The sequence below is a fragment of the Misgurnus anguillicaudatus genome, chromosome 3 (genome assembly GCF_027580225.2).
Source record: "Misgurnus anguillicaudatus chromosome 3, ASM2758022v2, whole genome shotgun sequence".
In the NCBI taxonomy this organism is placed as follows: Eukaryota; Metazoa; Chordata; class Actinopteri; order Cypriniformes; family Cobitidae; genus Misgurnus; species Misgurnus anguillicaudatus.
This window is the reverse complement of record NC_073339.2, coordinates 36,207,731-36,235,386: the sequence shown is the minus strand read 5'-3', so window position 1 is coordinate 36,235,386 and position 27,656 is coordinate 36,207,731. Positions and strand designations below refer to the sequence as shown.

The following is a 27,656-nucleotide window of genomic DNA, read 5'->3' as shown; positions in this document are numbered from 1 at the left end:
GAAAACGTACACAAAACATCTCTTGTAAATGAAACACTGTTTAACGTTTGCATCCCACCAGCAGCCTAAACAGTTATTGAGTTTAAAGGGATAGTTCACTCAAAAAGAAAAATTCTGTCATTTTCTCATCCTAATGTTGTTCTAAACCCGTATGAATTTCTTTTACCTGATGAACACAAAAGAAGATATTAAGCACACAGCTGATTGTAACCATTGACTTCCACAGTAGGAAAAACAAATACGATGGAATTCAGCGGGTACCATCAACTGTGTATGGAATAATATTCCGGACATTATTAAAAAGGAATTGCAAATGGTATTAAAATGGCTTTAAAATGGCATCTTTCTTTACTAGCAAGTTAATGCAAGTTAATAAACAGTGCTTAAGCTTATTTGGTTAATATTTGCAGAAATATAACAGCGGTATTATATAATTTAATGTATACAAAATTTTCTGCGTTATCATTTTAGCTTTTCTTGTGCTCCCCCTTGTGGCCGTTTAAGCGCAGTGAAGCGTGGTCGACTGTGAGTAATGTGGCTTCCAAATACAAACACGCCCTATAATATAACCCCACCCTGAACACTGTGATTGACAAGTTTAAAGGAATAGTCTACTCATTTTCAATATTACAATATGTTATTACCTTAACTAAGAATTGTTGATACATCCCTCTATCATCTGTGTGCGTGCACCTAAGCGCTGGAGCGCGCTGCGACGCTTCAATAGCATTTAGCTTAGCCCCATTCATTCAATGGTACCATTTAGAGATAAAGTTAGAAATGACCAAACACATCAACGTTTTTCCTATTTAAGACGAGTAGTTATACGAGCAAGTTGTGTCATCATAATCGCCACATGCAGGTTACCAAATTAAAATACGCTAATGTCATGTGTATACATTTAACAAAGTATGTGAATATGATTACGTAAAATAACCAAATTTGGTGATATAATGGTACTATATGACCCCCCTATGGTTCTTCATAGGTGCTATATAGCACTAAAAATGGTTCATCACAAGCCAGGAACCACTTTTCTGCTATTTAGCACCGTTTTTTTTTTTTAGATATATAATATATAAGTGCAAGCAGTTTTCAATTAAGGGAAACCACCTCTTTCAGTTAACTAAATAATGTGTGATCGCATTGTATAATGACAATCGGCCCTTTTAGTGTGTTTGCAGTGTATAAAAATGAGTTAACTTAAATACTCATTTAACTTAATGCCTTTAGTGCACGGAAAACTAGATGGAGGGAATCAATGAACAATACAAAAGTTTTTATGCTGCACTCAAAAGTGGTGCAATTAAATGTGAACTCTCCCCTATGTTTACATGACAAAGCGGTAGCTGTTGCAAACACTGGAATATTGCGGTAGCAGAAACGATCCAGAAAAAATAGAGGCGAGTATGAAAAACACATGCGCTATAAATGAAGCGCTCTGCTGTGAAATGAGAACGTGTGAACTCGGCTGACATGCCCATGAAAATAAAGTCGGTTTGTAAATGCCACTCACCCACAGTGAGCTGTCCTGTCAGCTGGCCAAGGTTATTTCGTGCGTTCACCGTCACGTTGCGGTCTGACTGTAACACCAGAGGACTGTCCTGAAAAACACACAGAATAAAGAATCTGCTCATGCCATCGTGTGTGATGAACAGATGCATGTTTTCAATGCTGATATGAACTGTATGGCAGAATATGATGCTTGCCACGCCAAGGTCATGAATTCAATAAAAAAGGATAAATGTTCACTTTTACATTAGCATGAGCTGAGGGAGCTATTTGTTTGACCAACCAATTCCAGTTGAATGGAAATTGTCAGAACCTGTGTATTGCCACTAGTTGTGCAGAAAATACATACTGTATCTTACTTTCCAATAAACTAAAGGTAATAAAGTAAAACAGTAGCGGAAAACAAAGAACAGGACGTGATTTGTAAATTAAGTGTAATGAAAGATAAAGACAATAACAGAGATGATAAACAATGATACCATAAACTAAATAATACAATAGATCTAGCTTAAAAAAAGAATGATAGGATGATAATGTGGTTAGTATGACGCTATTTTTGATTTCCAGGCTGTCAAAGACAGCTGTGTGTGCGTGTGTGTTCATGCATCAATGCTCTCTGGCTGGCAGGGGTGTGTGTATGTGTGTTCATGCATGCAGGGGTGCATCTTGTGGATCACTGGAGCCACTGTCCTCTCGGTTCTGTGTAGCTGTGATCTAACTGACCTGGACATCCGTTCTTTCATCACAGTCTCCGCTGTGGTGTAAATCACACACTTGCACCACTGCACATAATGGGGTTCCCGCACATATACAGTAAAATGCATTTAACCCTGGTCCATACTGTATCTAGTACAACATTCAGATTTATAGGGAGATTAAATTCTTAAATCATCTTATTATATATGACGTATAAAATAGGGAGTGTTACTTTTATCTAGATCACTTTTAACACTCCAGACCCCTGGCATGAGAATTCGGCTCTCAGTTTACCTTCAAAGCACAGTGCTCCTTTTATTCATCGATCCACCTGCCAGCCAGCCGGATCAATATATTGACAAGTACAATGAGGGTCCGCGAGAGAAAGTTTCTGATTTCTGTGCCTTCTCGTGTTTTTGTTGTGTGTGGGCATCTGTTTTTGAATATGGGTAGGTTTCTGCAAAAACACCACATTTTGAGCAAAAAGCAGAGATAATTCCATTTTTGTGATGGACTTTTCATAGAGAAATTAAAAAGTTGTGGAAGATCGCCACCTAGTGGATAATAGCGGTATTGCGGGAAGACAGAAATACTCGTCATTGGCAGGGAAAGAGTTAAAAAGCAACTATCGTCCGATTCACTGTTTTACATTTCTTTGTGTATTAGTACATGTAAACGATATGCAAAATGTACAAACCCCAAAGTATACGATGACGCGAGTTATCGTTTCCAACGTAAATCTCTTTTTTTGGACTATAACAAACACACAGATTGTAGGCAACAGTTTACTTTCTGGGCCTGTTGACATGGACAAGACCGACATTATCATGATTCCTCCCGCTTTGACTCATCTCTGTCACCTGTTAACTCCTCTCAGCATTGCATTGTGAGCGAATCTTTTAAACATGGTAAGGAGTGTCACATTTACGGCTGACAAAATAAGAGCGCTTGAAGAAAGCAGTATATCTGGAGCAACAAAAAATTTACGGTATGTGGAAATAATAGTTTTTAACCATAAACCACGCAAACACATTGTATTATACCAAATACACAAAATAACGTTGTTTTTAGCAATGAAATAGGTGCACTTTAAATATATAAACATACAATACATCAAATTAAAGAACAGACCCTCTGCTGTCAAACAACAACAACAAAAAACAGTTTCATTCTATCTTCATTCTTTTTTAATAATCTCTCACATACAGTATGTGTAGGTGTCTTCAAAAATTCCAATCTTTGTGCAAAAAGCTGAGATAATTGCATTTCTGTGAATGACTTTTGTTAGACATCAAATTTTACTGTTTTTGGATCAGTGGATGCTTCAGTGTTTTATAAGTCAATTTTAGAAAATGAAATACCATCATACCTTAAAAAAAAAAGGTTAAAGGCTTAAAGGTTGACAGTGCCATTTTTTGCAACTGAGATCATAGTAGCCCCTTAAAGTATGTACAATACAAGGATTTATATGTGGATGTATATAGGATGTTTTAGTGTGAAACAGCAACTTTTGGAAAACAATTTAAAACATCAGTGTGAAAAGAACGTGCTTCGAAACTTCAAACCAATGCTGAATAGTCCTTTTGTCTAAGTCCAGCATGCAGTTTGTCACCTGATCAATCAGAAACTCAGATCTGACACGCTGAAAAAACTCACAGGCATTCATATGCAAAGAAGGCACTTCTTCCAGTCTATTCTTGTCCATTCTAATCAAACAAATCTGTAATCTGTATTGACGTCCCACTGCTGTTCTTTCTTTCTTCTCATACAATGCCAGAAAGAAGAAACAAGACACTGGACACCAAATGAGCGATCGAGAGATTTTTTGGGAATGTCATTCAGCCATGACAACTCTGTGTTCCTCCATATGTCCACCTGTACATTATCTCTCTTTCATTGTGTTTTCTCTCCTTTAAAGAGTAACTAAACCCTTAACCAACTTTTTTTAGTTAATGATCTGTAAAAATAATGCTTTATTAGTGCTGTTCATTGATTTCAGTAAGTTTTTTGACATTTGGATATTAAGTGTTTCAATACTACAATATATGGTGTAAACGTCTGAGTGCTGCCCTCTTCAGGTTGAACGGTGGCTACTGCAGTTGAATTTTCCTATTGGATGTTGGGTCCAAAAAGTAACTCGTGACGTAAGCAGGTTCAAGCTCACCACGCCCTTGTTACAATCTCACCACATGCTTGGAACGAGCTTAGTTCGTCCCCTCTATCTCCGTTGGGATCTGCCCACTTTTCTTGCATTTTTCAAATATTGCCAGTGGGTGGAGTCAGGCTCTGACCAGGGGTTTAGTTACGCTTTAACGTCATCCCCCGACACTTCAATCCCACACACCTGCTGAGATCCTAAATTTAGGACCCACCTCCTGCGGCGATCCCCATGGATTCTGTTGGATGGTTAATTACAAGATCATCTGTAGGATTATATCCATTTAGACCTTGTTCTCAGAGGTGCTAAAATAACCGGATAAAGTCTGATGGCTTTATGTGCAGATTTACCGCTCTGCGTTAGGAGGTCTATAATACCTGCAGAAAGCTATCCGTTGGCATTCCCATTCATCTCTATGGCATTTGGTCGATTTGAAATGTGGCATCGTTGCTCGTGGGCACTCGTTTCCACATCCAAGGATTTTTTTCAAACCAAGCTATAAAAGTACCATGGCTGATAACAATGGAGCCACATGAGAATGACTTTGTGACATTCTGATTGGCTGATGGACGGACATGTAAGGTTTACTGTATAAAGTGCAGCAGACAATACAAATGTTGTCTATTTCATGCTTTTAAGAGGTTTCCAGGACATTTACCCTAAATAATATTATTTGTATTAACATTTACTATGAAAATCTTCTGAAGTCTGTCAGTATAGTGTTGAATGAAAGATGCATTTTGGAAACAGATGTAGTTACAATATGGCATCTGGTCAGTGCTAACCTATGGAACCGTGACTGCTTGGTTCATTTAGCCAATTTATCATACACAAGGTTGAAGGAATAGATCAACCAATTAAAGATGTCTTACCCTCGTGTGTTTTGAGATTGCACATGATTCAAACTCTTTATGATGAAAGTAACCAGACACTGTCAGAGTCTAAAAAGGATAAATGCATCACAAAAAGTATCTATACGTGGTCAGATAAAAAGGTACAAAAAATTTACAAAGAGTGTTACCCTTAAAGATTAATTTTGTACATTTACGCTTTTTTTAGGGGTACAAAACCGTTAACTGTACCTTTAAAAGTACACAATAGATCCTTAAATGTCCAAAATGCCCCTATTTTGGTGAGAGCAAAAGCGTGTGTGTGTGTACCTTAAAATGCAAATGAGCTACTGCTTTTGCTCCCTTACCAAAAGAGATGCTTTGGTTAAAATAGATCTGATTTCGGAAAGAAGCACAGAAAAAATAGCAGACAGTGTTTAACTCACTGGAGGCAGAAACTATGGTATAATGCTGCGTTTACACCAACCGCGGTAGAGGCATCAAGCGCGAGTGATTTCAATGTTAAGTCAATGTAAAGACGTGTTGACGTGTGTCTGGAGGTCCCGCGGCGCGGAAGACGCGTTTCCGCCTTATTCGCGGGTCTAGTTCGCGCGAATTTAGCGTTGTGCGCGGTACGCGCGAATGGTGCTTTTTGTGCATTTTGCGGTTCAGGCGAATGTGTGGCTGACGCCCGAGTTGAAAAATTTGAACTTTGGCGGAATTTCCCCATCAGGAGCCTGCTTGCTGCTCTGGTGGCAGCCCTGCAGAGTCACTCATTCAACCAACGCTTGATAATGTCCGTAAGCAGTCATCCGGAGCTATACGACACAAGTTCTTATTTCTATAGAGACAGGAATAAAAAGGACCTCGGTTGGAAGAGTGTCAGTGAGGACATCGGGCAACCTGGTAAGTTGTAAATACACATTTCACTTTTGAGTCACGTGACGATTATCTACCCGCGCTGTTTATTTTCCCCCTATAGTAAGGTTACCAAATACAAACTGGTAACTCTTTTGATAAATGCACAATCAACATCAGTCATCTTGCAAACAGACAACCGCATAGCACTTGCCCCTCCCACAAGGAGCGGATTTTGTCTCTGACGCGCGTCAAATGCTTGCTTTTTCCGCGCGTCTACTCCGGTCTACACCTGCGAATGCATTCAAACTGTTCAAGCGACAAACTAGGCGCGGTAGACGCGATTTTGACGCCTGAAACGCGGTTGGTGTAAACTCAGCATAACAAAACTGTCAGTCAGCAGCCGTGGGCGGGGATTTAGCAGTGTGACATCACATTGCTAAGAGTATCAAAGCAGCATGTCTAATGAGACTGCTTTGGTTTAATGGGGATTAAAACAGATGGGGTGAATAGATTTTTTCATTTTAAGGTGGATGCGTTCATGCACTGCCAGCTCACATTTACGTCCAAAAAACTTGTAAAAGTGGATTTTGTATAATAGGTGCCCTTTAACGCAAGCCTTTTTTTAAAGTTACCCGCCAAAATGAAAGAACAGACCCTCTGCTTATAAACAAACAATAAACAAACAAACAAACAAAACTGGAAAAAAAACGTCCCATTTATATTTTTCTCTGCTTATAAACTCTGAAATATTGATTTTTTTTTTCAAAAAGCAAAAAGCTGAAATAATTGCATTTCTGTGAAGGAGTTTTGTTAGAGATCACATTCAGAATGATTATCAAAACATACAAGGAGTGTAAAATTAATAAATATTTTTTTGCTTCAGTTTTTTATAAATTGGGTGAGTGCGCCGTCTAGTGGATATCATGGTATTACAGATTAACGCAAAAACTCAGCAGGAACACATTTTTTCATGCAAATGTTTTCTCTTAATTGACGAGATAACTCGTCAATGGCGGGGAAAGAGTTAAGGTACCGAAAAAGATACAACATTGTATTATGTTTAGCATACCTTTAAAGGTACAAAATGGAATCTTAGGGTATGACCCCAGGGACAGAAAAGGTAAAATTAAACAAGAGATGCACCGATATATTAGCCAATAATTGGTTTTGGTTGATTAAAGCAGTTTTTCCACACTATTTGCCGATAGTTTAAAAACAGCCAATAGTCATGGCCGATGTAACAGGAAAATGCAATGAATTTCAGCTCTGTGTAAATAAACATTTAATCTTCAGAATTTTGTTAATGCCAGTTTATATATCCACCAAACTATCGGCATCTGTATCTGTGAAAAAGATGTAATATCGATGCATCTCTAGTTTAAACCTTTATTTCTGACAGTGTAGACAGACATATATAGAAGTATATATAGGGACGGATGAATAGATTTTGCTTGCTGTACATGTAAAACCCAAGTTCTGTTATTCTAGTTAAAATCCCAGGAAGCATGGGGCATCACAGACAGCACAGCAGAGCTCAAGCACCAGACCAGACAGCATTCGTGATGGCACACAGGGAAGCACAAGCCGATGAAGCCTCAGGCAAAAGAACCTGTTTCCCAGAATTGCAAGTAAGCTCAGTGTTAAAGCACTCAGACTTTTGCTTTCCCTCCTACATTTCTGCAACAGATGAGGAATTAAGTAAGGAATCCCTCATCACGAGAAGACGTGAGATGTCAGTCATTTGAGCTGAAGGTACTATCTAACAACCTGACTTAAACTGCATTAGTAAGAAGCATTTTAAACTTCAAACGTACTATGTCTTTTAATGTGGTAGTGACAACAGGGTTGGGCAAAGATACATCAAAATGTAATGAAATATATTAATGAAATTCCAAATACCTTAGTTTTAAGTGTTTTAAAATAAACTACAGCAGCCACAACAACTGTATTTTTGTATTTTAAAAATAGTAAAAAAGACTTTTACAAGGGAGCATGAAATTTCTTCGTAAACCTTCTATCAGTTGGACTATTTGATCTACTGCTTTACCATTACATTGCCTCTGATTGAGTCATGCAAAATCTGACATATGCAACTGATAACGAAGGGCCTGCATTGTATTAGCACCATGACAAACAAGTCATTCATAAGAAGACAACTGATGGCACCTGTATTCATAGCAACTAGTTGACCACCACCTTTCATATGGATCAATTTTCTGGTCTGGTCTGGGCAAACTTCTCAGTAGGCACCAATCAGAGGCTGCATTTCTACAGTATGATGTCATCATGTAGAGTTTTTACAAAGTATATTACAGTATTTTAAAAATACAAATCACTAAAGTTTTTTGATATAAAATACGAAGGCATTTTCTTCAACCCTATCAAATACAAATTACAAAATACTATTTTGGATTTGAAATACGTATTTGAAATACATTTATCAAAAATACTGCCCATCCCTAGTTGACACTTTGGGCTCTATCTTAAACCTTGCGCAATGCAGTGCAATGCGCGACGCAAGTGTCTTTTGCTAGTTTCCACCCTGCACAATTATAATTTTCACTTTTAGCGCCACGTTGTTTAAATAGCAAATGCATTTGCGCCCCCCTTTTGCGCTCATGGGCGTTCTGATCTAAAAACGAGGTGTGTTCAGGTGCATTGTTGGCGCGTTGCTATTTTGAGGCAACTAAAATAGACTACGCCATGCATTGACCAACAAAAATCTGGTCTTAAGTCAATTGCACAATAGTGTGTTTTTGTTATTTAAAGAGCGCATTAGTAATATGCACCTATAAATGGGACGACAACGCGGGTTTTCTTATCACATACATGAATGCGCAGCAGCACAAAAAACGCTTTTAAATATGAAAGATTAAAGGATTGAATGTAAAAGACTATTATTGAGTCTCTTGGACATAAATGAGGACCGATTATGAGACGTTAGAAGGCGTAAAGAGCTACTTCACCTGTAGCCTGGTAAGTAAATAAATGCTTTGCTTTAAACAAATGCATCTGTTTTTAAATGTTTTTTTAATGCTACCTCACAGATTTATTGTATAGCCTATATGATGACTCTCTACCTGTGGATATGGTGAGATGAGAAACATTTTTAAGTAATGCTTAAAAAAATCATGACGCTGTCCAAGTGCTGAAACGTGCGAAGAGCCGTTTGTAAATTATATCTCCTGTTTGTTACAAAAGTATTTTTAGAGTACAAACCTTTTCTTACATACTTGTAAATATTTTTTTGATGATATTGGATAGCCATACATTTAAAGCAATTAAAAGCCTGCTTTTTTAGTTCCATTACTAAAAGAAAACAGGTTTTAAAGGTTTTAATGAAAAAATAACAATTTCAATATAAGTGAAAACAACACAATTATTTAACATTAATCTTAAACTGGGGATCTTCTTTCTCCACTTAGTTTTTCAGTTTACAAAGTCCGTCATCTAAATAGGTATTAGACATAGCACCATCGCAACTGACTTTTAAAGGGGATGAGAGCTCTCATTGGTTTATTTTGCACGTTAGGCCCAAAACACACCCATTACTCATCAAACATACCAACCATTTTTGACCACAAACCATTTTTCCCGTCGTTAAATTAGCAAAAGTGGATTCGGACATGCCCATTTAGACGTTGGGCTGTGCGCTTTAGACGATGCGCTTAGATCGTTAAAATAGGGCCCTTTATATCCCTTACATGCCCAGTTCTTTAACTACCTGAAAGAAAAACTATTGATGGGCAACCCAGTATCACGAAATTGCGTGACTATTTCACGCATGGACCAGCGTGACAATGTCACGCTTTGCCGCGTTTGAGCGTGAGCATGTCACGCTTTCTGTTTGTGTCGCTGTCACGTATTGGTTACTCAACTTTTTTGTCCTAATTTCTTACCATTGTCGCTTCGGTTTAGGGTTAGATTTACATAAAATGACACCCTTACCTAAACAAACTCTAACCCCAACGTCAGGTGACAATTGGTTAAAGTTTAGAAAATATAAAAGAATAAGTATTGTATCTTTTTATTTTATAAAGCAATACTTAAAGTGACAAATACTTAAAGTGACATATAACACAAGCACCAAATCTAACCCTAAACCGAAGCGACAATGATTTGAAAATAGGACAAAAAAGCCGAGCAACCAACACGTGACAGCGACACAAACAGAAAGCGTGACATGCACACGCTCAAACGCGGCAAAGCGTGACATTGTCACGCTGGTCCATGCGTGAAATAGTCACGCAATGTCGTGATATAGGGTTGTGATGGGCTATATACCATTATTTCTTCAAATTCAGATGATTAGTAGGGGAGAACCGGGGCGAAAGTAACGCGGGGTGAAAGTCACAAAGCGATTTTCCCCGAGCCCTGATAACATTTACATTCCAAACTATGACAGCATCTTTAGCACACAACGATTGACAGGGCTGACAAATTTCGATATATTTCTTCAAGTTTTGTGCATGTAGGTCCAAAAAGCTGTTTTCAACCATGGTAAGTACATTCCTAAAGCAGTCATTTTTTCTTATAACACGTTATAATAATCTATATGTTATTTAGTGCTCTAACACATCCTGAAGTTTGCCAGTTTTTCAAAATAAAAGTAAATCGTGTTACTTTTGTCCCATTGCTAATACTGTTGCATTATATTGAAACTTTATATTATTCTAATTTGATTCAATTTAATTTTCATACTGTTGATTTTTTTTATTCTCAACAATTCAAGTTTGTACTGTCAGGTTGTTTTTGAAACTTTTGATGAAACTGAAAATGTAATTTAATTATTTTTTGCAAATGACAAAAAATGTTTGCAGTAACATATTAACAAGATTATAGTCATGTATATTCAATAAAAACAAGAGTAACACAAAAAATATCTCTTGTTCTGTTGTGTTACTTTCATCCCAGCTGACAAGGTCAAAAGTAACAATGCGCTACTTATGTTTAAAGTGAAATTATAGTAAATTCGTTTTACATTTGTTCAAAATTCCACCTGGTATTGATAGACAACACTTGTGAGTTATTGACCAAAGCAAAAATATATCTCTGTCTAAAACATTTTCTTTTAAATATGTTTTTCTGAAAAATCCCCCCTAGTAATCATTGATAAGATAATCTGTTGTGCTTCTGTAGCATTGTGTTAGCAAAACACAAAGCTCATGGGTTTAGGGAACACATATACTGACAAAAATTTATAGATTAAATAAACTAAGTTGCTTCGGATAAAAATGTAAATGTATTAGATGGTCACTGAATGGACTGTGGGAGTTTGCATTTGCTGGTGGGTGGCACAATTTAGGAAATAAACCAATCTCTCAGGGGTATAAAGCTAACAAGGTTCCATTTATAACATGATAAAAGCTGAAAATAAACGCATGTTCCTGCACCCTAAGGGGAAAAAGCTCAAGATTACATTTGTGCTATTATGACAGCACATATACACTAAGGGTAAGTCTTTGTGCTTCTAACACAGCTAAGCACCACAGAGTTTCAGACATTTTTCTGAAGGCTAGACCAAATAAATTCGCAGCTCAAGGCTGTTTTATTTTAAGGACCACTACATAGGATATTCTGCACAATCTACGAGCTGACTTCATTCAACAGAAACGGGAACCAGGGGCTGCCGAGTACCAAAAAAGCACCATAAAATGATAACAGTTGTTCAAAATATTCATTCAATGTGATTTTAGTCTTCTGAATACGGTTGCTTCACTAAAAAATAAAAGATTTGTTAGTTTAACTTAAAAAGGTAAGTTACCTGGTTGCCTTAAAATTTTGAATTCATTTAACTTAAAAACATTAGTTCACTCAAAAATGTTGGTAAAACTATTATTTTTAAGTTTAACATTTTAAGGCAACCAGATAACTTTTTTTAATTTGAACCAGCTTTTTTACAGTGTTTACTTGAGGAACATACATACATTTAGATCAAATTATTCTAGATAACCATGTTAATTAATAATTTTAATTATATGAAAACAAATCATCTTGTACATTCCTGTAAATAACTGCTTTTGCTTCAAAGTCTCTTTAGGGAAGTCAAACAAGCAGGCAGCCATGTCTGCAATGCCTCCGGGCCGTTATTTCAGTCATGACTTCCCTGAAGAGTACAAACACAAAGAATCTGCGTTTATTAAATCAATGGAAGCAATTGTTATAGTTGCAATTCGATTTGGTGTTGCCAGCAGGTAGGACATGACACATTTTAGCTTTGAAGACATTTTTTCTTCAGCTGTAGACGGTCAGTCGAGACCGTAGTTTCGAATGATGTACGGTTAAGTCGTTGTGATATTACTTAATTGCAGATTTAATAAGCACTCTGAACTATACATTCAGTAAGTCAAGAAGTGTTTTATTTGAAAAAGTGGCATGCTTATGTACTTAGTCCATATTATGAGCAATTTAAAAGCTCTTCCGGCCAGTACAATGTTTTCAAAGAAATCAACTTTGAATGGCATACTTATAGTTTTCTTTGCCCATTCACCTGGGAAAGGAGAAAGCAATTTAAGTGTGCTTTGAGTTCTTATAATGCAAGTAATAAAAGCAGTATTTTCGTGCAGGATTTGGTTGGTTGAGCAGTGTCAATCACGGTCGGACTGAAAGCAAACAGCCAAGCTGAAGGCAAATTTTTGTGTCATGTAATGCGTGACCCTGGAAGATTAGACGTGCACTTCTCAGCAATCACATGTAAATACAAACACAAACACTCCCTTTGTCATTGGGCCTTGTCTTGCATGGCTAACAAATGCCTACTGTTGCAGGGCATAGTGAAAATGCTTTGATTTGAAATTATTTAAAAAAAAAAATTAAAAATATTGTACATTATTATAGCATAGCAATATTAATGAGGGTTGAAATGAATTCTCTTTTGGGTTAAACATACAATGTCAGAAAAAAATGTCAAAATATGTACACCTTCAAAAAGGTTTTGCACCTAAATAGTTCATATTATACCTCAGAGGAACATACTAGTGCCAAAGACAACTTAAGGGTCCTCAAAGATACATATTAGTATCTTAAGGGTGCATTTGAAGAGTTTGGTTTCAAAACGAGATAAATGTTTCAAAAATCTTGTGCATTCCAATTAATATTAATCAAACTGCTGTTGGTTTGTGTTGATTTAAGCCACCATAACTAAAAAGATACAGCTAAGTAGCACAATAAAGCACAATAAAAACATGATAACATAATAACCAACATGTTTTACAACATTTTAGTTATCTCATTTTGGAACCAAACTCTTTATTTGGTACCAATATCCATAGCTGTCCTTAAAGGGATGGTTCACCCAAAAATGAAAATGATTAATCGCAATTAATCTATAGCAGATTAGAAGTTTTGTTTACATCATATATGTGTGTAAACGGTGTATAATAATTACGTATATATAAATATGCACACATGCATGTATAATTTTAAGAAAAAATATTTATATATTAAGTATTTATATTTATATTAGTGCTGGGCAAAGATTAATCGCGATTAATCACATACAAAATAAAAGTGATTTTTTTGCATAACATATGTGCGTGTACTGTGTCCAACTACCGTGCATATTTAACCACACACACATTTATATATTCATTTCAGAATTGTTTAACTTATATATAATTTTTTTTAAATGTATTTTTAATATAGAATATATAATTTGTTTGCATGATTTATGCTTTAAAAACACATTATTTACCATTTGTACCATTATGTACCATTTAAATGTTATGTAGTGACATGTTAAGAGTAAAACTATTTATTTTTCATTTTACTTTATTCTCCCCAGAATCTTAAAACCCGTGTTTGTAAATCTGGGTGTTAAAGGGTCTTTAATCCTGAATTAAATTTTAATTACTGCGTATATGAGATTGTTAGAGAAAGAAGCACAAAGGAATGATGAAGTAGAGTCCCTGAATCAAATAATTATGATAAACCGAAGCTAAAACACAAATGGAAACCAATGCAGATTTAGCAACAGATGTGCACAAGATTATTTCCTAACCAGGACTTTATCATTCTAAAAGTAAGACAAAGCTTTTATTCAATTTGCCTTTATGACTTCAAAGCTTCGCCTTAATTTCTAAGTTTTTATTGTTTGCCTAAAGCACATTAAATGGATAACACCCCAAATACAGCTTTTATGTTATTTTGTTGATTTTGAAAGTGAAATAATTTTGCCAAAGGCAAAGAATTAACATATTGCAAACTTGTAATACCTTTCTTGTATTACCTTATTTCTTCATTTTTATCTTGAAGTATATATTGCATATATATATATAGCTATATAAATCCAATTATATTTTATACACGTGAGCCTGCCTGTAAAATCCAGGCTTTAAGATTAGGAGCTTAGAATTTTGATTTTGGTCAAAGATTTTGCATTGATTTCAATGACCTTACTCAGTCAATATTAAAGACATCACGGTTTAATTTTCACATAATGTTCTTTACATTATGTAGGATCATTTAGTAAATCACAAAAAAATTACTAGCTGTTCACAGGCAGTACCCATAAGACATTTATACTTCAGTACACATATAACCATTTAAACCTTACAGTTAAAAAAAGTTTTGTAGGTAATCCCAACTGGGTAAACGCATTGTTTTGAAACATTTGAAATGATAAATAAAAAATTAGTGATGGACTTTTATACTGACTGACAGTCTGCATACATATGATCAATTGTTCACATGCACACGTTTTCCACTGTGTGAAATGGGATTATACTATTACATAATGTTTATATGACAACCAAAAGCAGTGATGATTCCAGGTTATGTATACCTCATACTGATATCTGGATACCATCCAATCTCACGGTGGCCTTGGATGGAGTGGAATATGATTGGTTGTCATCCACCGTCAGAAATCTTAGTACTAAGCATTAAATCCAGCAATGTAATGACCTTCCCTGTCTACGCTTCGCAAGACATTCTGAGCAAAGGCATCTTTAAAGTTCGCTGCTTTTTTTGTTAAAATGAACATTAATGAAGATTTATTTGACACCACTTTGTAAATGTGTCTGTTTGCAAAATGAACATTGCAGAAGATTTATTTGATGGTATCCTTTACATAAAGTTTTATTTGGTTGCATCCATAAATCAAAAAATGTGATTGTCAAACACAATAGTTTTATTCTCTTTTTAAGGGTTGAGCTTTTAAATTTTACCCACACACACCTTAACTGGAGTAGAAAGAAATAAGCTTCTTGCCTGATAATAGATTATCGATTAGCAAGTCGTCTAATAATGTCATTTGTTTCTAGTTTGAGCAAAACTAGCCGTCCTTCTCTGAAAGCAATCAACGAAATAAAACACTCACAAAAGCAAACCGAGGACAAATAAAACAATGTCGAAAAATACCTCAATCACTTTAAGAGCTGTATTTTGAACAAGCTTCTGTTATTACATTGTGAGTGGCCTAATAGTGGATTTTAGGGGACGGACTGAGATTACATTTATGCGTTGGCACACACTTTTATCTAAAGTGACTTACAGTGCATTTAAGCTACAGTATATAGGGCCCTATGAAATCCTTTTAATTTTTCCCAAATTCCATTATATTTATTATTATTATTAGTTTTTGTTTTCATTTTTCTGGATTCTGCTTTTATTGGTTAAATTATATTTTAGGAATCAAAAGCATATATTATCAACTAAAACATGAAATGAATACAATTTAACAACAATTTATTTTAAGTTTTATTTAAAATTACATATAGGCCAATGTATTTTGGCTGTCTTGGTAACCGTACAACAACGTTACTGACAAGCAGCAAAATATTTAGTTTTTTATTTTAATCACAAGACTATACACTGTTAACCCAGATATTGTCTTTGCTCTCTGTTGCGGCAACACTTGTCATTGTTTACAATGCATGACGAGAAACAGCGGTACCTTTCTTTACATCCAACATTACGTTTTTACATCCAATTCATGTTTCCATGCATTTCTGTCATTTTATTTGCAGATTAATGAAACCACGTCAAAAAACTAGTATTTGAAGATTAGTTAGAATGGATTTTAAAAATGACTGAATCCAAAATTCCACGACATTCCGCAGTAAATTCCATTTTCTGCTTGTATTCCGTGATTCCAAATGCATTTCCCGCATTGCGGAAATCACAGGGCCCTAGGTATACATTTATCAGTATGTGTACCCTGGGAATCAAACCCATTACCTATAGGAACATCTTTTCTTCTCACCTAAGCAGGGCTGCACTAGCCATATGTAATGTATTACTTAAACAGACACGTTTGGTTCACAGCGGGGGCTCAGGAACTACTAATTAGTTTGAAACTAACTTTTAATTTACTTGTACCATTTGTTCTTGAAGCAAGAAATAGCCTGCAAGTTCTAAAATGAGCTTAAAATGCAGCTTTCAAATGAGGAAACTTCTTTACAAGTTAGAAAAGTAGTGTATTTTGCCTAATTTTTTTTTCTTTCAATTATATATTTTTCAGTATAATAAATGGTGAATAAAATATGTAAATAACTAATAATATCTAAAATCTGTAAACAAGTGTAAATGTCATATAACATAGTTTATCATATATACTGAAGTGAGCATTTGTGTCAACTGTTTTTCCTGGAAATATTTAGTTTATACATGGATTCACCTTTTAAGATTCACAGTTTAAAGACACAGTGCACAAATATTACAGTAGTGGATAAAGGGGCGGTCACTTGTGATGTGCGGGTCTGGGTTTATTTCAAACAACGGGTCCTGATTTTATGAAATGATTTGGCCTCCCCGCACCACTTTATCTATTTTTGTAACCCGCCGTGCCGCACCTGCGACCATTAAATAGACATACTAGGCATTGTAATGTAAATATTTATTTCAGCCTATAAGTGCTTGGACCATAGAAACCAGCATGGTCATGTTAATAACAAGATAATGTTAAACATTGTCAACATTTATAAAGCAGTGTTTGTATTCATTTCTATAGAAGACATTAGATTTAGCAGCTTGACCTTATTTTTTTAATATTGTAAATCCCGACCTTAATTTCCCTACACCTCATCTTCAATATACATTTTTTTCCCATTTGGTTTGTTGTTGTGGTTGGCGGCGGGAACTGCTTGAGGCCAAAGGTTTGGGGACATCATGTTAGTTACGTTGCTATGTAGACCTATGTACTGTAACCTTATCAAAGAACCTAATAAAATATAAAAATATATATTCTGAAATATTTTATATAAGCTATAGGTTATTGCATGCAAGATTCATGTTTTTTTTTTTTTTTTTTTTAATGACCTGCCCCAACCCGCCTTGCAAATAAAGTGACCCACGCATCACTAGCGCTCACACTAGACTTTGAGCATGCTAATATTTTTTGGACGTTTCTGTGAATATGAGTGCTTCGGCAATAAGTTATTTTGCTTTTCAAAAGAGAGAAAGGTCACCCCATGATGTACCGTTTTTTTACTGATAAGAATTTGCAGATCAGAGTTCAGCTGATTTTAACTTTGGTAAACAGAGAAATGCAAAATATCTTTGCACGAAGTCAATGGACTGAAAGGTATACTGTGACCGCCCCTTAAGGCCCAGTCTGGACTACAGTCTGGAAAACCAAACCGGTGCTACTCAGTACCATAAAATAAAATATCTCCATTTGTGTTCAGCAGAACAAAGAAATTCATACAGGTTTGTAACAACATGAGGATAAGTAAATCATGACTGAATTTTCATTTTTTCTGTGAACTATCCCTTTAAAGGTTCTTTATGGAACCATATGGTCCGACTTTCAGGAACCTTAGTTTTTAAGAGTATAACCCCCCCATCTGAATTTACAGCACGTCATCACTTTCTCTTTCTGCCCTCTGCGTAACTCTGTCTATCATTCTTTGCTGACTGTTCAACTTAACATGCTAAATGTTTCTATGGTGTATTGAGCCAATATAATCCAATTGATTTCATGAACACCGCAGCCTGAGACACACGCTTAAATTCACACACAATATAACAAAACCAAACAGCAATACAGAAATTCATGTTTTAAAGATGAGCCAAACAAGATGACAGCTAAGACAAGTGACAGTACTGTCAATGTAGGTATTATATTATGACACATAGTGCTGTTATATTGTACGTTGAATCTTTCAATCTCCAGGCTTACATCTCTTTAAAGGGACAGTTCACCCAAAATGACATCATCTATTTCTTTGGGGGAATAAATAATGACAGAATGTTGGTGCTGGCTACATTTAAAGAGTTCAGATCTTAAAGCCACTTAACGCTAGCCTGGGCCAACCAGACTCTCGTACATTCATTTCATTTGTATAGAGAGTCTGGCCATGCTCCATTGCAAAGCGTTACTTCTGTTAAGTAGGGTCCTCTGTTGAAGTTTTAAACTATTGGATCTGCCCAGAGTCACTCAGGATTTGCCATAGCCAATCGCTAACGTGTGGTCGTGACGTATATCATGCGCCGAAACTGGCCGTAAACAACTAATCCGAATAATCAGACCAACAAAACTTAGCAAACAATGTTCGTGCTCCGGCTTTAACTGCTGTATATTCGGCAGTTTTGCAACAACGAACCGAATAGCTTTTCTCACGTCTTTCTCCGCTGATATTACTGATTTACAACACAAACAGACGCACAACCTCAACGTCATCTTTCTTAGCCATATATACAGCATTGTTCAAAATAACAGCAGCACAACGTGACCAACCAGAACAATCAAGGTTTTTAGTATATTTTTTATTGCTACGTGGCAAACAAGTTACCAGTAGGTTCAGTAGATTCTCAGAAAACAAACAAGACCCAGCATTTATGATATGCACGCTCTTAAGGCTGTGCAATTGGGCAACTAGTTGAAAGGGGTGTGTTCAAAAAAATAGCGGTGTCTACCTTTGACTGTACAAACTCAAAACTATTTTGTACAAAATTTTTTTTTCTGGGATTTAGCAATCCTGTGAATCACTAAACTAATATTTAGTTGTATGACCAAGGTTTTTTAAAACTGGTTGACATCTGTGTGGCATGGAGTCAACCAACTTGTGGCACCTCTCAGCTGTTATTCCACTCCATGATTCTTTAACAACATTCCACAATTCATTCACATTTCTTGGTGAAACAGCATTTTTGACATCACCCCACAAGTTCTCAATTGGATTAAGGTCTGGAGATTGGGCTGGCCACTCCATAACATTAATTTTGTTGGTTTGGAACCAAGACTTTGCCCGTTTACTAGTGTGTTTTGGGTCATTGTCTTGTTGAAACAACCATTTCAAGGGCATGTCCTCTTCAGCATAGGGCAACATGACCTCTTCAAGTATTTTAACATATGCAAACTGATCCATGATCCCTGGTATGCGATAAATAGGCCCAACACCATAGTAGGAGAAACATGCCCATATCATGATGCTTGCACCTCCATGCTTCACTGTCTTCCCTGTGTACTGTGGCTTGAATTCAGAGTTTGGGGGTCGTCTCACAAACTGCCTGTGGCCCTTGGACCCAAAAAGAACAATTTTACTCTCATCAGTCCACAAAATGTTCCTCCATTTCTCTTTAGGCCAGTTGATGTGTTCTTTGGCAAATTGTAACCTCTTCTGCACATGCCTTTTTTTTAACAGAGGGACTTTGCGGGGGATTCTTGAAAATAGATTAGCTTCACACAGACGTCTTCTAACTGTCACAGTACTTACAGGTAACTCCAGACTGTCTTTGATCATCCTGGAGGTGATCATTGGCTGAGGGTTTGCCATTCTGGTTATTCTTCTATCCATTTTGATGGTTGTCTTCCATTTTCTTCCACGTCTCTCTGGTTTTGCTCTCCATTTTAAGGCATTGGAGATCATTTTAGCTGAACAGCCTATCATTTTTTGCACCTCTTTATAGGTTTTCCCCTCTCCAATCAACTTTTTAATCAAAGTACGCTGTTCTTCTGAACAATGTCTTGAACGACCCATTTTCCTCAGCAAATGCATGTTCAACAAGTGTTGGCTTCATCCTTAAATAGGGGCCACCTGATTCACACCTGTTTCTTCACAAAATTGATGACCTCAGTGATTGAATGCCACACTGCTATTTTTTTTGAACACACCCCTTTCAACTAATTCAACTAATTGCCCAATTGCACAGCCTTAAGAGCGTGCATATCATGAATGCTGGGTCTCATTTGTTTTCTGAGAATCTACTGAACCTACTGGTAACTTGTTTGCCACGTAGCAATAAAAAAATATACTAAAAACCTTGATTATTCTGGTTAGTCACATTGTACTGCTATTATTTTGAACAAGACTGTACCTATACATATACCTGGTGTAAATATATTCATCAGGTTTAACTGTAATGCACAAAGCATACACACACAAGCACAAACAACATTGCCATTTTACAGGTCCACGCTCTGGTTAATAATGAGCAAGCTTTATATAGTTGCATGTCAGTGTGTGTCTTTAAAGCAACATAAAATACTGCATCATGCTATCGGCCAGATCTTCGCTCTGATCCCAGCGTGAGCAGACCACAGGGACTGTTTTTCACTGTATTACAGATCAGACCCCTCCTCTTTAATACTGCTAAACTTTACCTATTGATTTCTATTTAAACGCCTCACTATTGATACCAGGATGGTGTAAATGAGGAGTCTTTTCATCAAATTTTCTTCTGCAGGATTTGATTTAGAAGGCAAACCATGCACTGCAGTTTTGCTGCCTCATAATCCATATGGAGAGATCGGAAGATTTGGGGTTCTTATCTATAATGGCACTGCAAGCGTACTCATGTTATATACTGACAATAATGTAGGGCTGAGAAGGAATGCAGAGATAAGACGGAGGAATACGAAGGAAATATTACTTACTGGACCAAAAACATGTGAAGCTCTTAGATTACAAATGCGAACTTGTATCTGGTTCAAAGGCACCAAGGAGCATGTAAGCTAACCATCAGCCCAGTGATTTTCAACTTGCGCATTTTGATGCAAAAATGGGTCACAAGTCTCTTAAGATTACAAGTACTCTCAAACAGGACGTTCGTCATGACATAAAAAATATGCCCCTATCAGAAAAGATTAAAAAGACCATCATATACTGTATAGTTTACACACCAATGGTCATGCCTAAAAAATCTTTTGTGAAAACCTGAAAATACAATGTGAAATTGTGAGAAACCTCCACTGCTCACAGTGGTTGTCAGGCTAAAATCACCTCAGAGACAGGTTTTATTACCTTACAACTTCAGTAAGAGCTGCACACTTACTGCATTAACAAACAACAGCTTTTATTAAACTACTGTACAGTTCCATATAGAAAACGCAGACCAGTTTTTGCAAAATAGAAATTATTGCTTTCCACAAAGAATGCTTCCAAGTTTGTCAATGACTGGACTACATCTGACCATAAAAATATGAAAACATGGTATATACACATTTTATAGATTGGGCTCAATACCTTGATGTTTCTAGCCAGCCTGATCTCAAGAGAATTTGTACATATTTTAGGAGTTGGCTCATTCATATGAATATCAAGTTAATCATGCAAAAACGTACAATTCTCATAAAAAACAACAACGAAACCTAACCCCGCACCTAACCCCAACATCACAGGGGTCAAGGCAAATTGTACAAAAACGTATGAATTGGTCGTATGAATTACCGTATTTTCCAGACTATAAGTCACTCCGGAGTATAAGTCGCATCAGTTAAAGCAACACTAAAGAGGTTTTTACCTTTAAATAACGTTTCCAAAAAAGTTTCAGTCGTTCATCCACTCGAAACAAGGTGAACAGCACTTTCACATTCGCTTTGCAGCCCTCTATCGGCCAAAACCGTCGGGTCGCGGTCCTGTAGTTCGAGTGATAACTACAAAAACTTGCATTACGGCAGACCTACAATCCAATCAGAGCCAGCTATGCTGCACTATTTACGACAGTGGTAATGGACAATTCTGCTTCTAACCTGTAGGGGGAGCAAAGAGCAAAAACTCTTTAGTGTTGCTTTAAAAATCAGTTTTTCGAAGAGGAAAAAACATATATAAGTCGCACTGGACTATACGTCACGTTTAGAAAATGATTTCACAAAATCCAAGCCGGAGAACAGACATTTAATCTGGAATGGCAAGTTACTCAACTAAACAATAGCACAGAACAGCAGGCTCAATAGGTGTCTGTACATGTTAAAGTAACATAAATATTTTTTATATATATATAATGCAAACACAGAAAGTAACTCTATTTACATGTGCTGAATAACAAAGGGAAAAACAAAACAAAACAAATAAAACAAACAAACATATTTGCTGCCCATACAAATTCAAACTGATAGCTGCTGTGTATTGGTGAGTGTATGTTTGCATGAAAGTTGCATACGGGTTTCCCAATGGATAATTCAATTCAATAATAGGATTAAAGCAAAAAATAATAATAATAATAATAATGGGGGCTGGAGGATGAGAGAGATGACCGTGAGTAGTTGAATTGTAGTAGGAAAATAGTTTTATATTGTATTCATTGTGTTTTTACATTGTACCCATGTTGTAAGGGAGTTATTGGGGACAGATGGGGCACCCCATGACCCCACATGATAATTCCTGCCCCAGACCACCGCTCTCACGCCAACCCTACTTTATTGCTTTTAGAATGGATGTGTCAAAGAAAAACATCTAGTGTGTATATCACCTTGTAGCCCAAGACAGCTTGCCCACTGAAGCTAAGCAGGGTTGAGCCTGGTCAGTACTTGGTTGGGAGACCACCTGGGAAAATCAGGTTGCTGCTGGTACACTCTAAAAAAAAAAGGTTCCTTGAGGTTCTATATAGAACCGTGGGGTTCTATACTTGGCCAATAGAACCTTTTACCAAAAAACGGGTTCCATATAGAACCCTTGGAAGGCAAAGAACCATTTTTATTAAAATGGTTCTATAATTCACGTTTTGTGACTGAAGTGTAAACTAAAGATTACACAATAATTGCAGACCTACACAACTCATTTACAAACCTACACCACTCATTCACAAACCTTTTTGTGTCAATAGGTTGTGGTCAAATAAAGAGAGAGTCAACAAATAGGCTACTTATATTTAGTGTACACTGTAAAAAATCCAACTAATGAAATGTTGGACGGGCAAAAATATATAAGTTAAACCAATTTTTTTGTTTGAGCTAGTTGAGAAGATCTGTGTTTAAAATATTAAATGAATGGTTATTTTCAAATCCAGTCAAAATTCAGAATGGCTAGTGTTGACTGAACTAATTAAGACAAATCAGGTAAGTATGTGGACTTATGACAGCTATGTTTCCTGACAACAAAATGCTCATAATATTACTGTTATTTGGTCACAAAATGTAATTGTAAGAGTTGTTCAGGCGTGAATGTATGTGCTTAAAGTTTAAATATGCGGTCGGTTAATAAAGATAGCGTCTATTTAAAAATGTGCTCGGACACTTTCGGACGTAGATGAGCTCCATATGAGCTCCAGAAAATCACAGACACTTAAGCGCTCACACCCCGCCCAGCGCAGCCTTGCCTCGGCAAGCGCATCAGAAATCGACTGCTGGCTCTGGTCTCTCTGTGGCGTTTAAACATGTGATTTAATTCATTTTGATTTCTTATACTTAACAATGAAAGGGTTATGTTTTAAATCATATTTTAGGATTGCACTTAATTGATATTGCTGTTGAGTGATGTTTCATATCTTTTACATTTGTTATAACCGGACTGCATGCGAACGTGAACTTCAGAGCTGAGGAAGCGGGTGGAGAAATAGTCCCAATATCATAACAATCTTAAATAAAACTTCTAAATATGCCCGTGTGTGTACCCGTGTGCGCGCGCGCGTGCGCGCGACCCGCTCACGCGCGCGTGTGTATGTACAGTATGTGCGTGAGTTTTTAATTTAAAATGTCTTAACTTAACTCGGAATGATCTGGATCACAGGTCATTTCATCTGAGATCAGTCCGCATGTAACAGCCAGAATCACTCACTGTTTCCCACAAGGACACGAGTCATCAGCCGTTTCCTCAAGGTCACGTCAGGTAAGTGGTTGTAAATAAATGTTAATTTTAGACTATATTAATTGGCAAAGACGCAAATACTCGACGTTTTTGTAAACATATAAGTTATATAAAGGTGTGTTATGTTATGTGACCGACTTAAAGTGTGTGTTACGTTATGTGTCCGAGTTAAAGTGGAGCTATTTTAGTTAAGATAATACCGGACAGGGTTTAGGACTCCGTCTTAATTATAATTGGGACATTTTTACAAACAAACCTTATAAAATACAATACTAGTGTGCATTTTGAGACAAAACAATAGTACTCATATGTTAAGAGATGTCAGTATTTTAGTCAGTGATAAGTCCTGTCCGAGAAAACCGCCCAATAGTGTTTAATTCAATTACGTGTGATGTCTGAGGGAAACTTGGCAATTTTAGGGTATAAAATCTTTCACCGTCAAGCTTTATTATATTAAACATGTTATTTATGTATGTGTGTGTGTTTATATTCCTCTGTTTATTAAACCAGAGGGGTGGAGAGGCAGACCAGACCACCACCATACGCGAAGATGAGCCTCGAGGCTTGACAGTTATTTTTTCAAACTGAGGAGTTCGGACTCCGGACCGTCATTTCTGCTTTGTACCCTGAGGTAAGTAAACTTTCTACATTTTTGAAACGATATTACTGAAATATTTAGTATAATTAGTTAATATTTATTTTGTTAGAGTAGGTCTTGTGCTAAATAGTGATACTAGAAGCTACTAGACACTTACATTTAACATTCAAATGTTTTAAAAACCAAACGTGTTCAGGTTTTTATGTGTATTTGGTTTGTGAAGTGTAATTTTTTTCCTCTCCCTCACAGATAACCATGGTTAATAAATGGTCAGACACGTCACTGGCTTTAAAATATAAACCCCATTGATGCAAAAAGGTAAGGTGCTTAAAAGGACCTTGTAAGACTTCGTCACTAATGTTCATTAAAGAGGAAATAAAAAGAAATCTGTGTTTTGTAGCTTTAATGATAATTCTTACTGTATGTATTTCATTTAGAATTTAGCATTAAAGACTGTAAAGTGTTTGAGGATTTAATTTAAATTCTGTATATTTCACACTATTTTTTTATTGAACATTGTGTTTTGAAAAATACATCACTAGTCAATTGCAACCTCAAGTTAATGTAGACTTTAAGGAACTTGTTTGTCTGAAAGTGGATATATAAAGATTTTGTGTTTTAAGATGCTGCATGGAATGACAATGTGGTTTGGAACAGACTTGGTGAAGAACATGGAAACATCTCTTAATAAAATGGCCCCAAACATCATCAGGAGTGCAAAAGAAGGAAGTAAAAACATCTCTACGCCAATCTCATTGGAGAGGAAACCACAGAAGGTGCTTGTTCTTTGTCCAGTGTAAAGTAGCCTTATTTGCATAGTCAATGTAAAGGTTCTAGTGAAAATATGAAAATAATGTTAGTATAAACTTTTTCCTTGCCATTGAAGAGTAAACTTGTTAATTAAGAGACGCTGGCTGAGAAAGAGTTAAAGTTTACCCACAAATTAAAATTGTCGTCACTTTCTTCAGCAGAACACAACAGAAGAAATTTTGAAAAAGTATGGTAATCGAACAACAATGGTGCCCACTGACCTGCATTGGTTTTGTGTCCATTAAATTGCTAGCAGAGTTGTTCGGTTACAGACATTCTTCAAAATCTTTTTTGTGTTAGTGTTCTGCTGAAGAAAGAAAGCTGTGAATGTTTGAAATAACGAGTGAGTGAATGAGTTTTCTTTTTTGAGTAAAATGTCCCTGTAATTGATATCTGTACCTAATGTACAATAATTTGTATCTTTGTAGGTCTGGTGAGGAATGCTGCACTTATGTTATTGCAAGCATTATTTCAAGAAAATCCCAGCTTCCTTTACTGTGTAAATAGTGTAAGTCTTCTGTAATTTAGTTAGCATTTGAGGCACTTTATTTAAAGTAACATTCAATGCAAATATAAAAATATTACTCTGTTTACCCTTAATTAGCATACAGCTCTACATCAATTATTACGAGTCTTGTTGGTTCGTGAGTGTCGCTTGCCTAGTTGTCATACTTTATTTGTGTTATTATGGGATAATTTTAAGTCTATTTGATGGCTTCTGTTAATTGGTAAAAAGCACTTAAAAGGTGAAATGTTTGTTTTACAGGAACCCAAAGGTCCCACACCAACCATAGTGTTCAACGGCTCTCCTGATCTTTTCAAATCTGAATGTATCAACTTTATAATTGACAATGTGAACTTAATATGTGGAAGACATTGACATCACAGGCTGTGGAATGACTGTGTCACAGGTCGGAGAAGCGGACCGCCCCTGTCGCGGATCACGCTCCTCCTAGTTCCACCTCGAGGAGGTCCCAAAGCACCCCAATGACCAGACAAACCAGAGATAAGTAAAATATAGAAATAGAAACTTTATTTAAATTATTTAAAACTAAAGTGGGGAATGGGAAAGGGAATCTAAAAATCTCGCTTTTCGCCCTCAGGGGGAGTATTACGGGGCCAGGGACGTTGGAGGGGTTTCCACGTGACTCCAGCTGGAACACCGCTACAGAGCGTATCTGGGTGGGTTGGGCACACACCGTCGCGGCGGCCCCTGATGGCATCCACAAGGGTCCAAGACCCTCCTAAGGTGAGTACAGACGACAAGGACACAGCACAACACTTCAATAAAGCTTTGTGTATTTCCGTTTCAAGAGGTTCTTACTTGACTGTTTAACAGTGTTTCTTCTCTCTCCACAGCTCCTAGCCGTAGCAGAACTACGTATTTCAGCACCCGAAGGACTAACAACCCAGCCGGCATCTGCAGCGTATATCCAACGCGATCAAACTTCACTCTGACAAGTAACTCCCTATACACAACCACGCCGTCCTTTTGCCCGGACCAGCCCCGCACTCTTTCCGCCCGCTACCTAGCGGTCGCCGGATCAGCAGAGCCTGCGGACTCTTCGGAGGCTGGTCTTCGTTGTGCTGCCCAAGGCGGAAGTTGACTCGCCCGAAAATCGACCCTTCCAGTAACTTCTACCTTCTCTCTTTATATCCTCCTCCCAGGCGTGGCTCGCCCAACCATCGCTCGCCACGTCACTCACACAGCTGTGCCTTGTTTCAGCGAGTGCGGGGATTCCCGGGGAACCCTGAAGTGCCGGTGTCTGTACAAACCGGTCCGGGCGGAACCTTTTCACTCTCCTTTTGGTTCCGCCCCGCATAGTCACTCCGTGACAACTATTTGCGTTTTTTTTTCTCCTCAATGTTCAATACCCTTTTGCCATTAAGCAAACACTGACTTTAATATAAAAAATATATGATTAAGTTTTAATAACTGTACAAAACAAATCTACAATCAACTAGTGTAAAATGTCAATCTATTTAATAGATTGTTCATGAATTGTCTTTAAATGCATTGTGATTTCGGTAACACTTTACAATATAGTTCATTAGTTAACATTGGTTAATGTATTAACTAACTTGAACAAACCATAAACAATACATTTGTTACAGTATTTATACATCTTTGTTAATGTTAGTTAATAAAAATGTAAGCTTTAATTGCTTGTTCATGTTAGTTCAGAGTGCATTAACTAATGTTAACAAGATTTTAATAAAGTAAT

The 27,656-nt window shown here is 36.7% G+C and overlaps 1 protein-coding gene and 2 long non-coding RNA genes across 5 annotated transcripts in view; 1 reads left to right on the top strand and 2 right to left on the bottom strand.

Moving 5' to 3' along the window:
- Positions 1 to 27,656, bottom strand: part of LOC141363191 (uncharacterized) — a 479,244-nt gene that overhangs the window by 114,296 nt on the left and 337,292 nt on the right. The gene's annotated exons all lie outside the window — the stretch shown is intronic.
- Positions 1 to 27,656, bottom strand: part of LOC129444805 (zeta-sarcoglycan) — a 399,770-nt gene that overhangs the window by 66,089 nt on the left and 306,025 nt on the right. For both annotated transcript variants that reach the window (XM_055205725.2, XM_055205726.2), the window contains exon 4: positions 1,517 to 1,604. In XM_055205725.2, the coding sequence (XP_055061700.2) occupies positions 1,517 to 1,604 (88 nt within the window). The remainder of the gene's footprint in view (positions 1 to 1,516; positions 1,605 to 27,656) is intronic.
- LOC129422838 (uncharacterized) lies at positions 24,591 to 27,332 on the top strand. Of its 2 annotated transcripts, XR_012368663.1 has the most exons (7): positions 24,591 to 24,654; positions 24,871 to 24,939; positions 25,245 to 25,397; positions 25,860 to 25,939; positions 26,198 to 26,261; positions 26,343 to 26,680; positions 26,791 to 27,332. It is a non-coding gene; the product is annotated as an uncharacterized lncRNA (long non-coding RNA). The 2 variants fall into 2 exon arrangements; XR_012368652.1 differs by having other exon boundaries at positions 24,596 to 24,654; positions 26,198 to 26,680.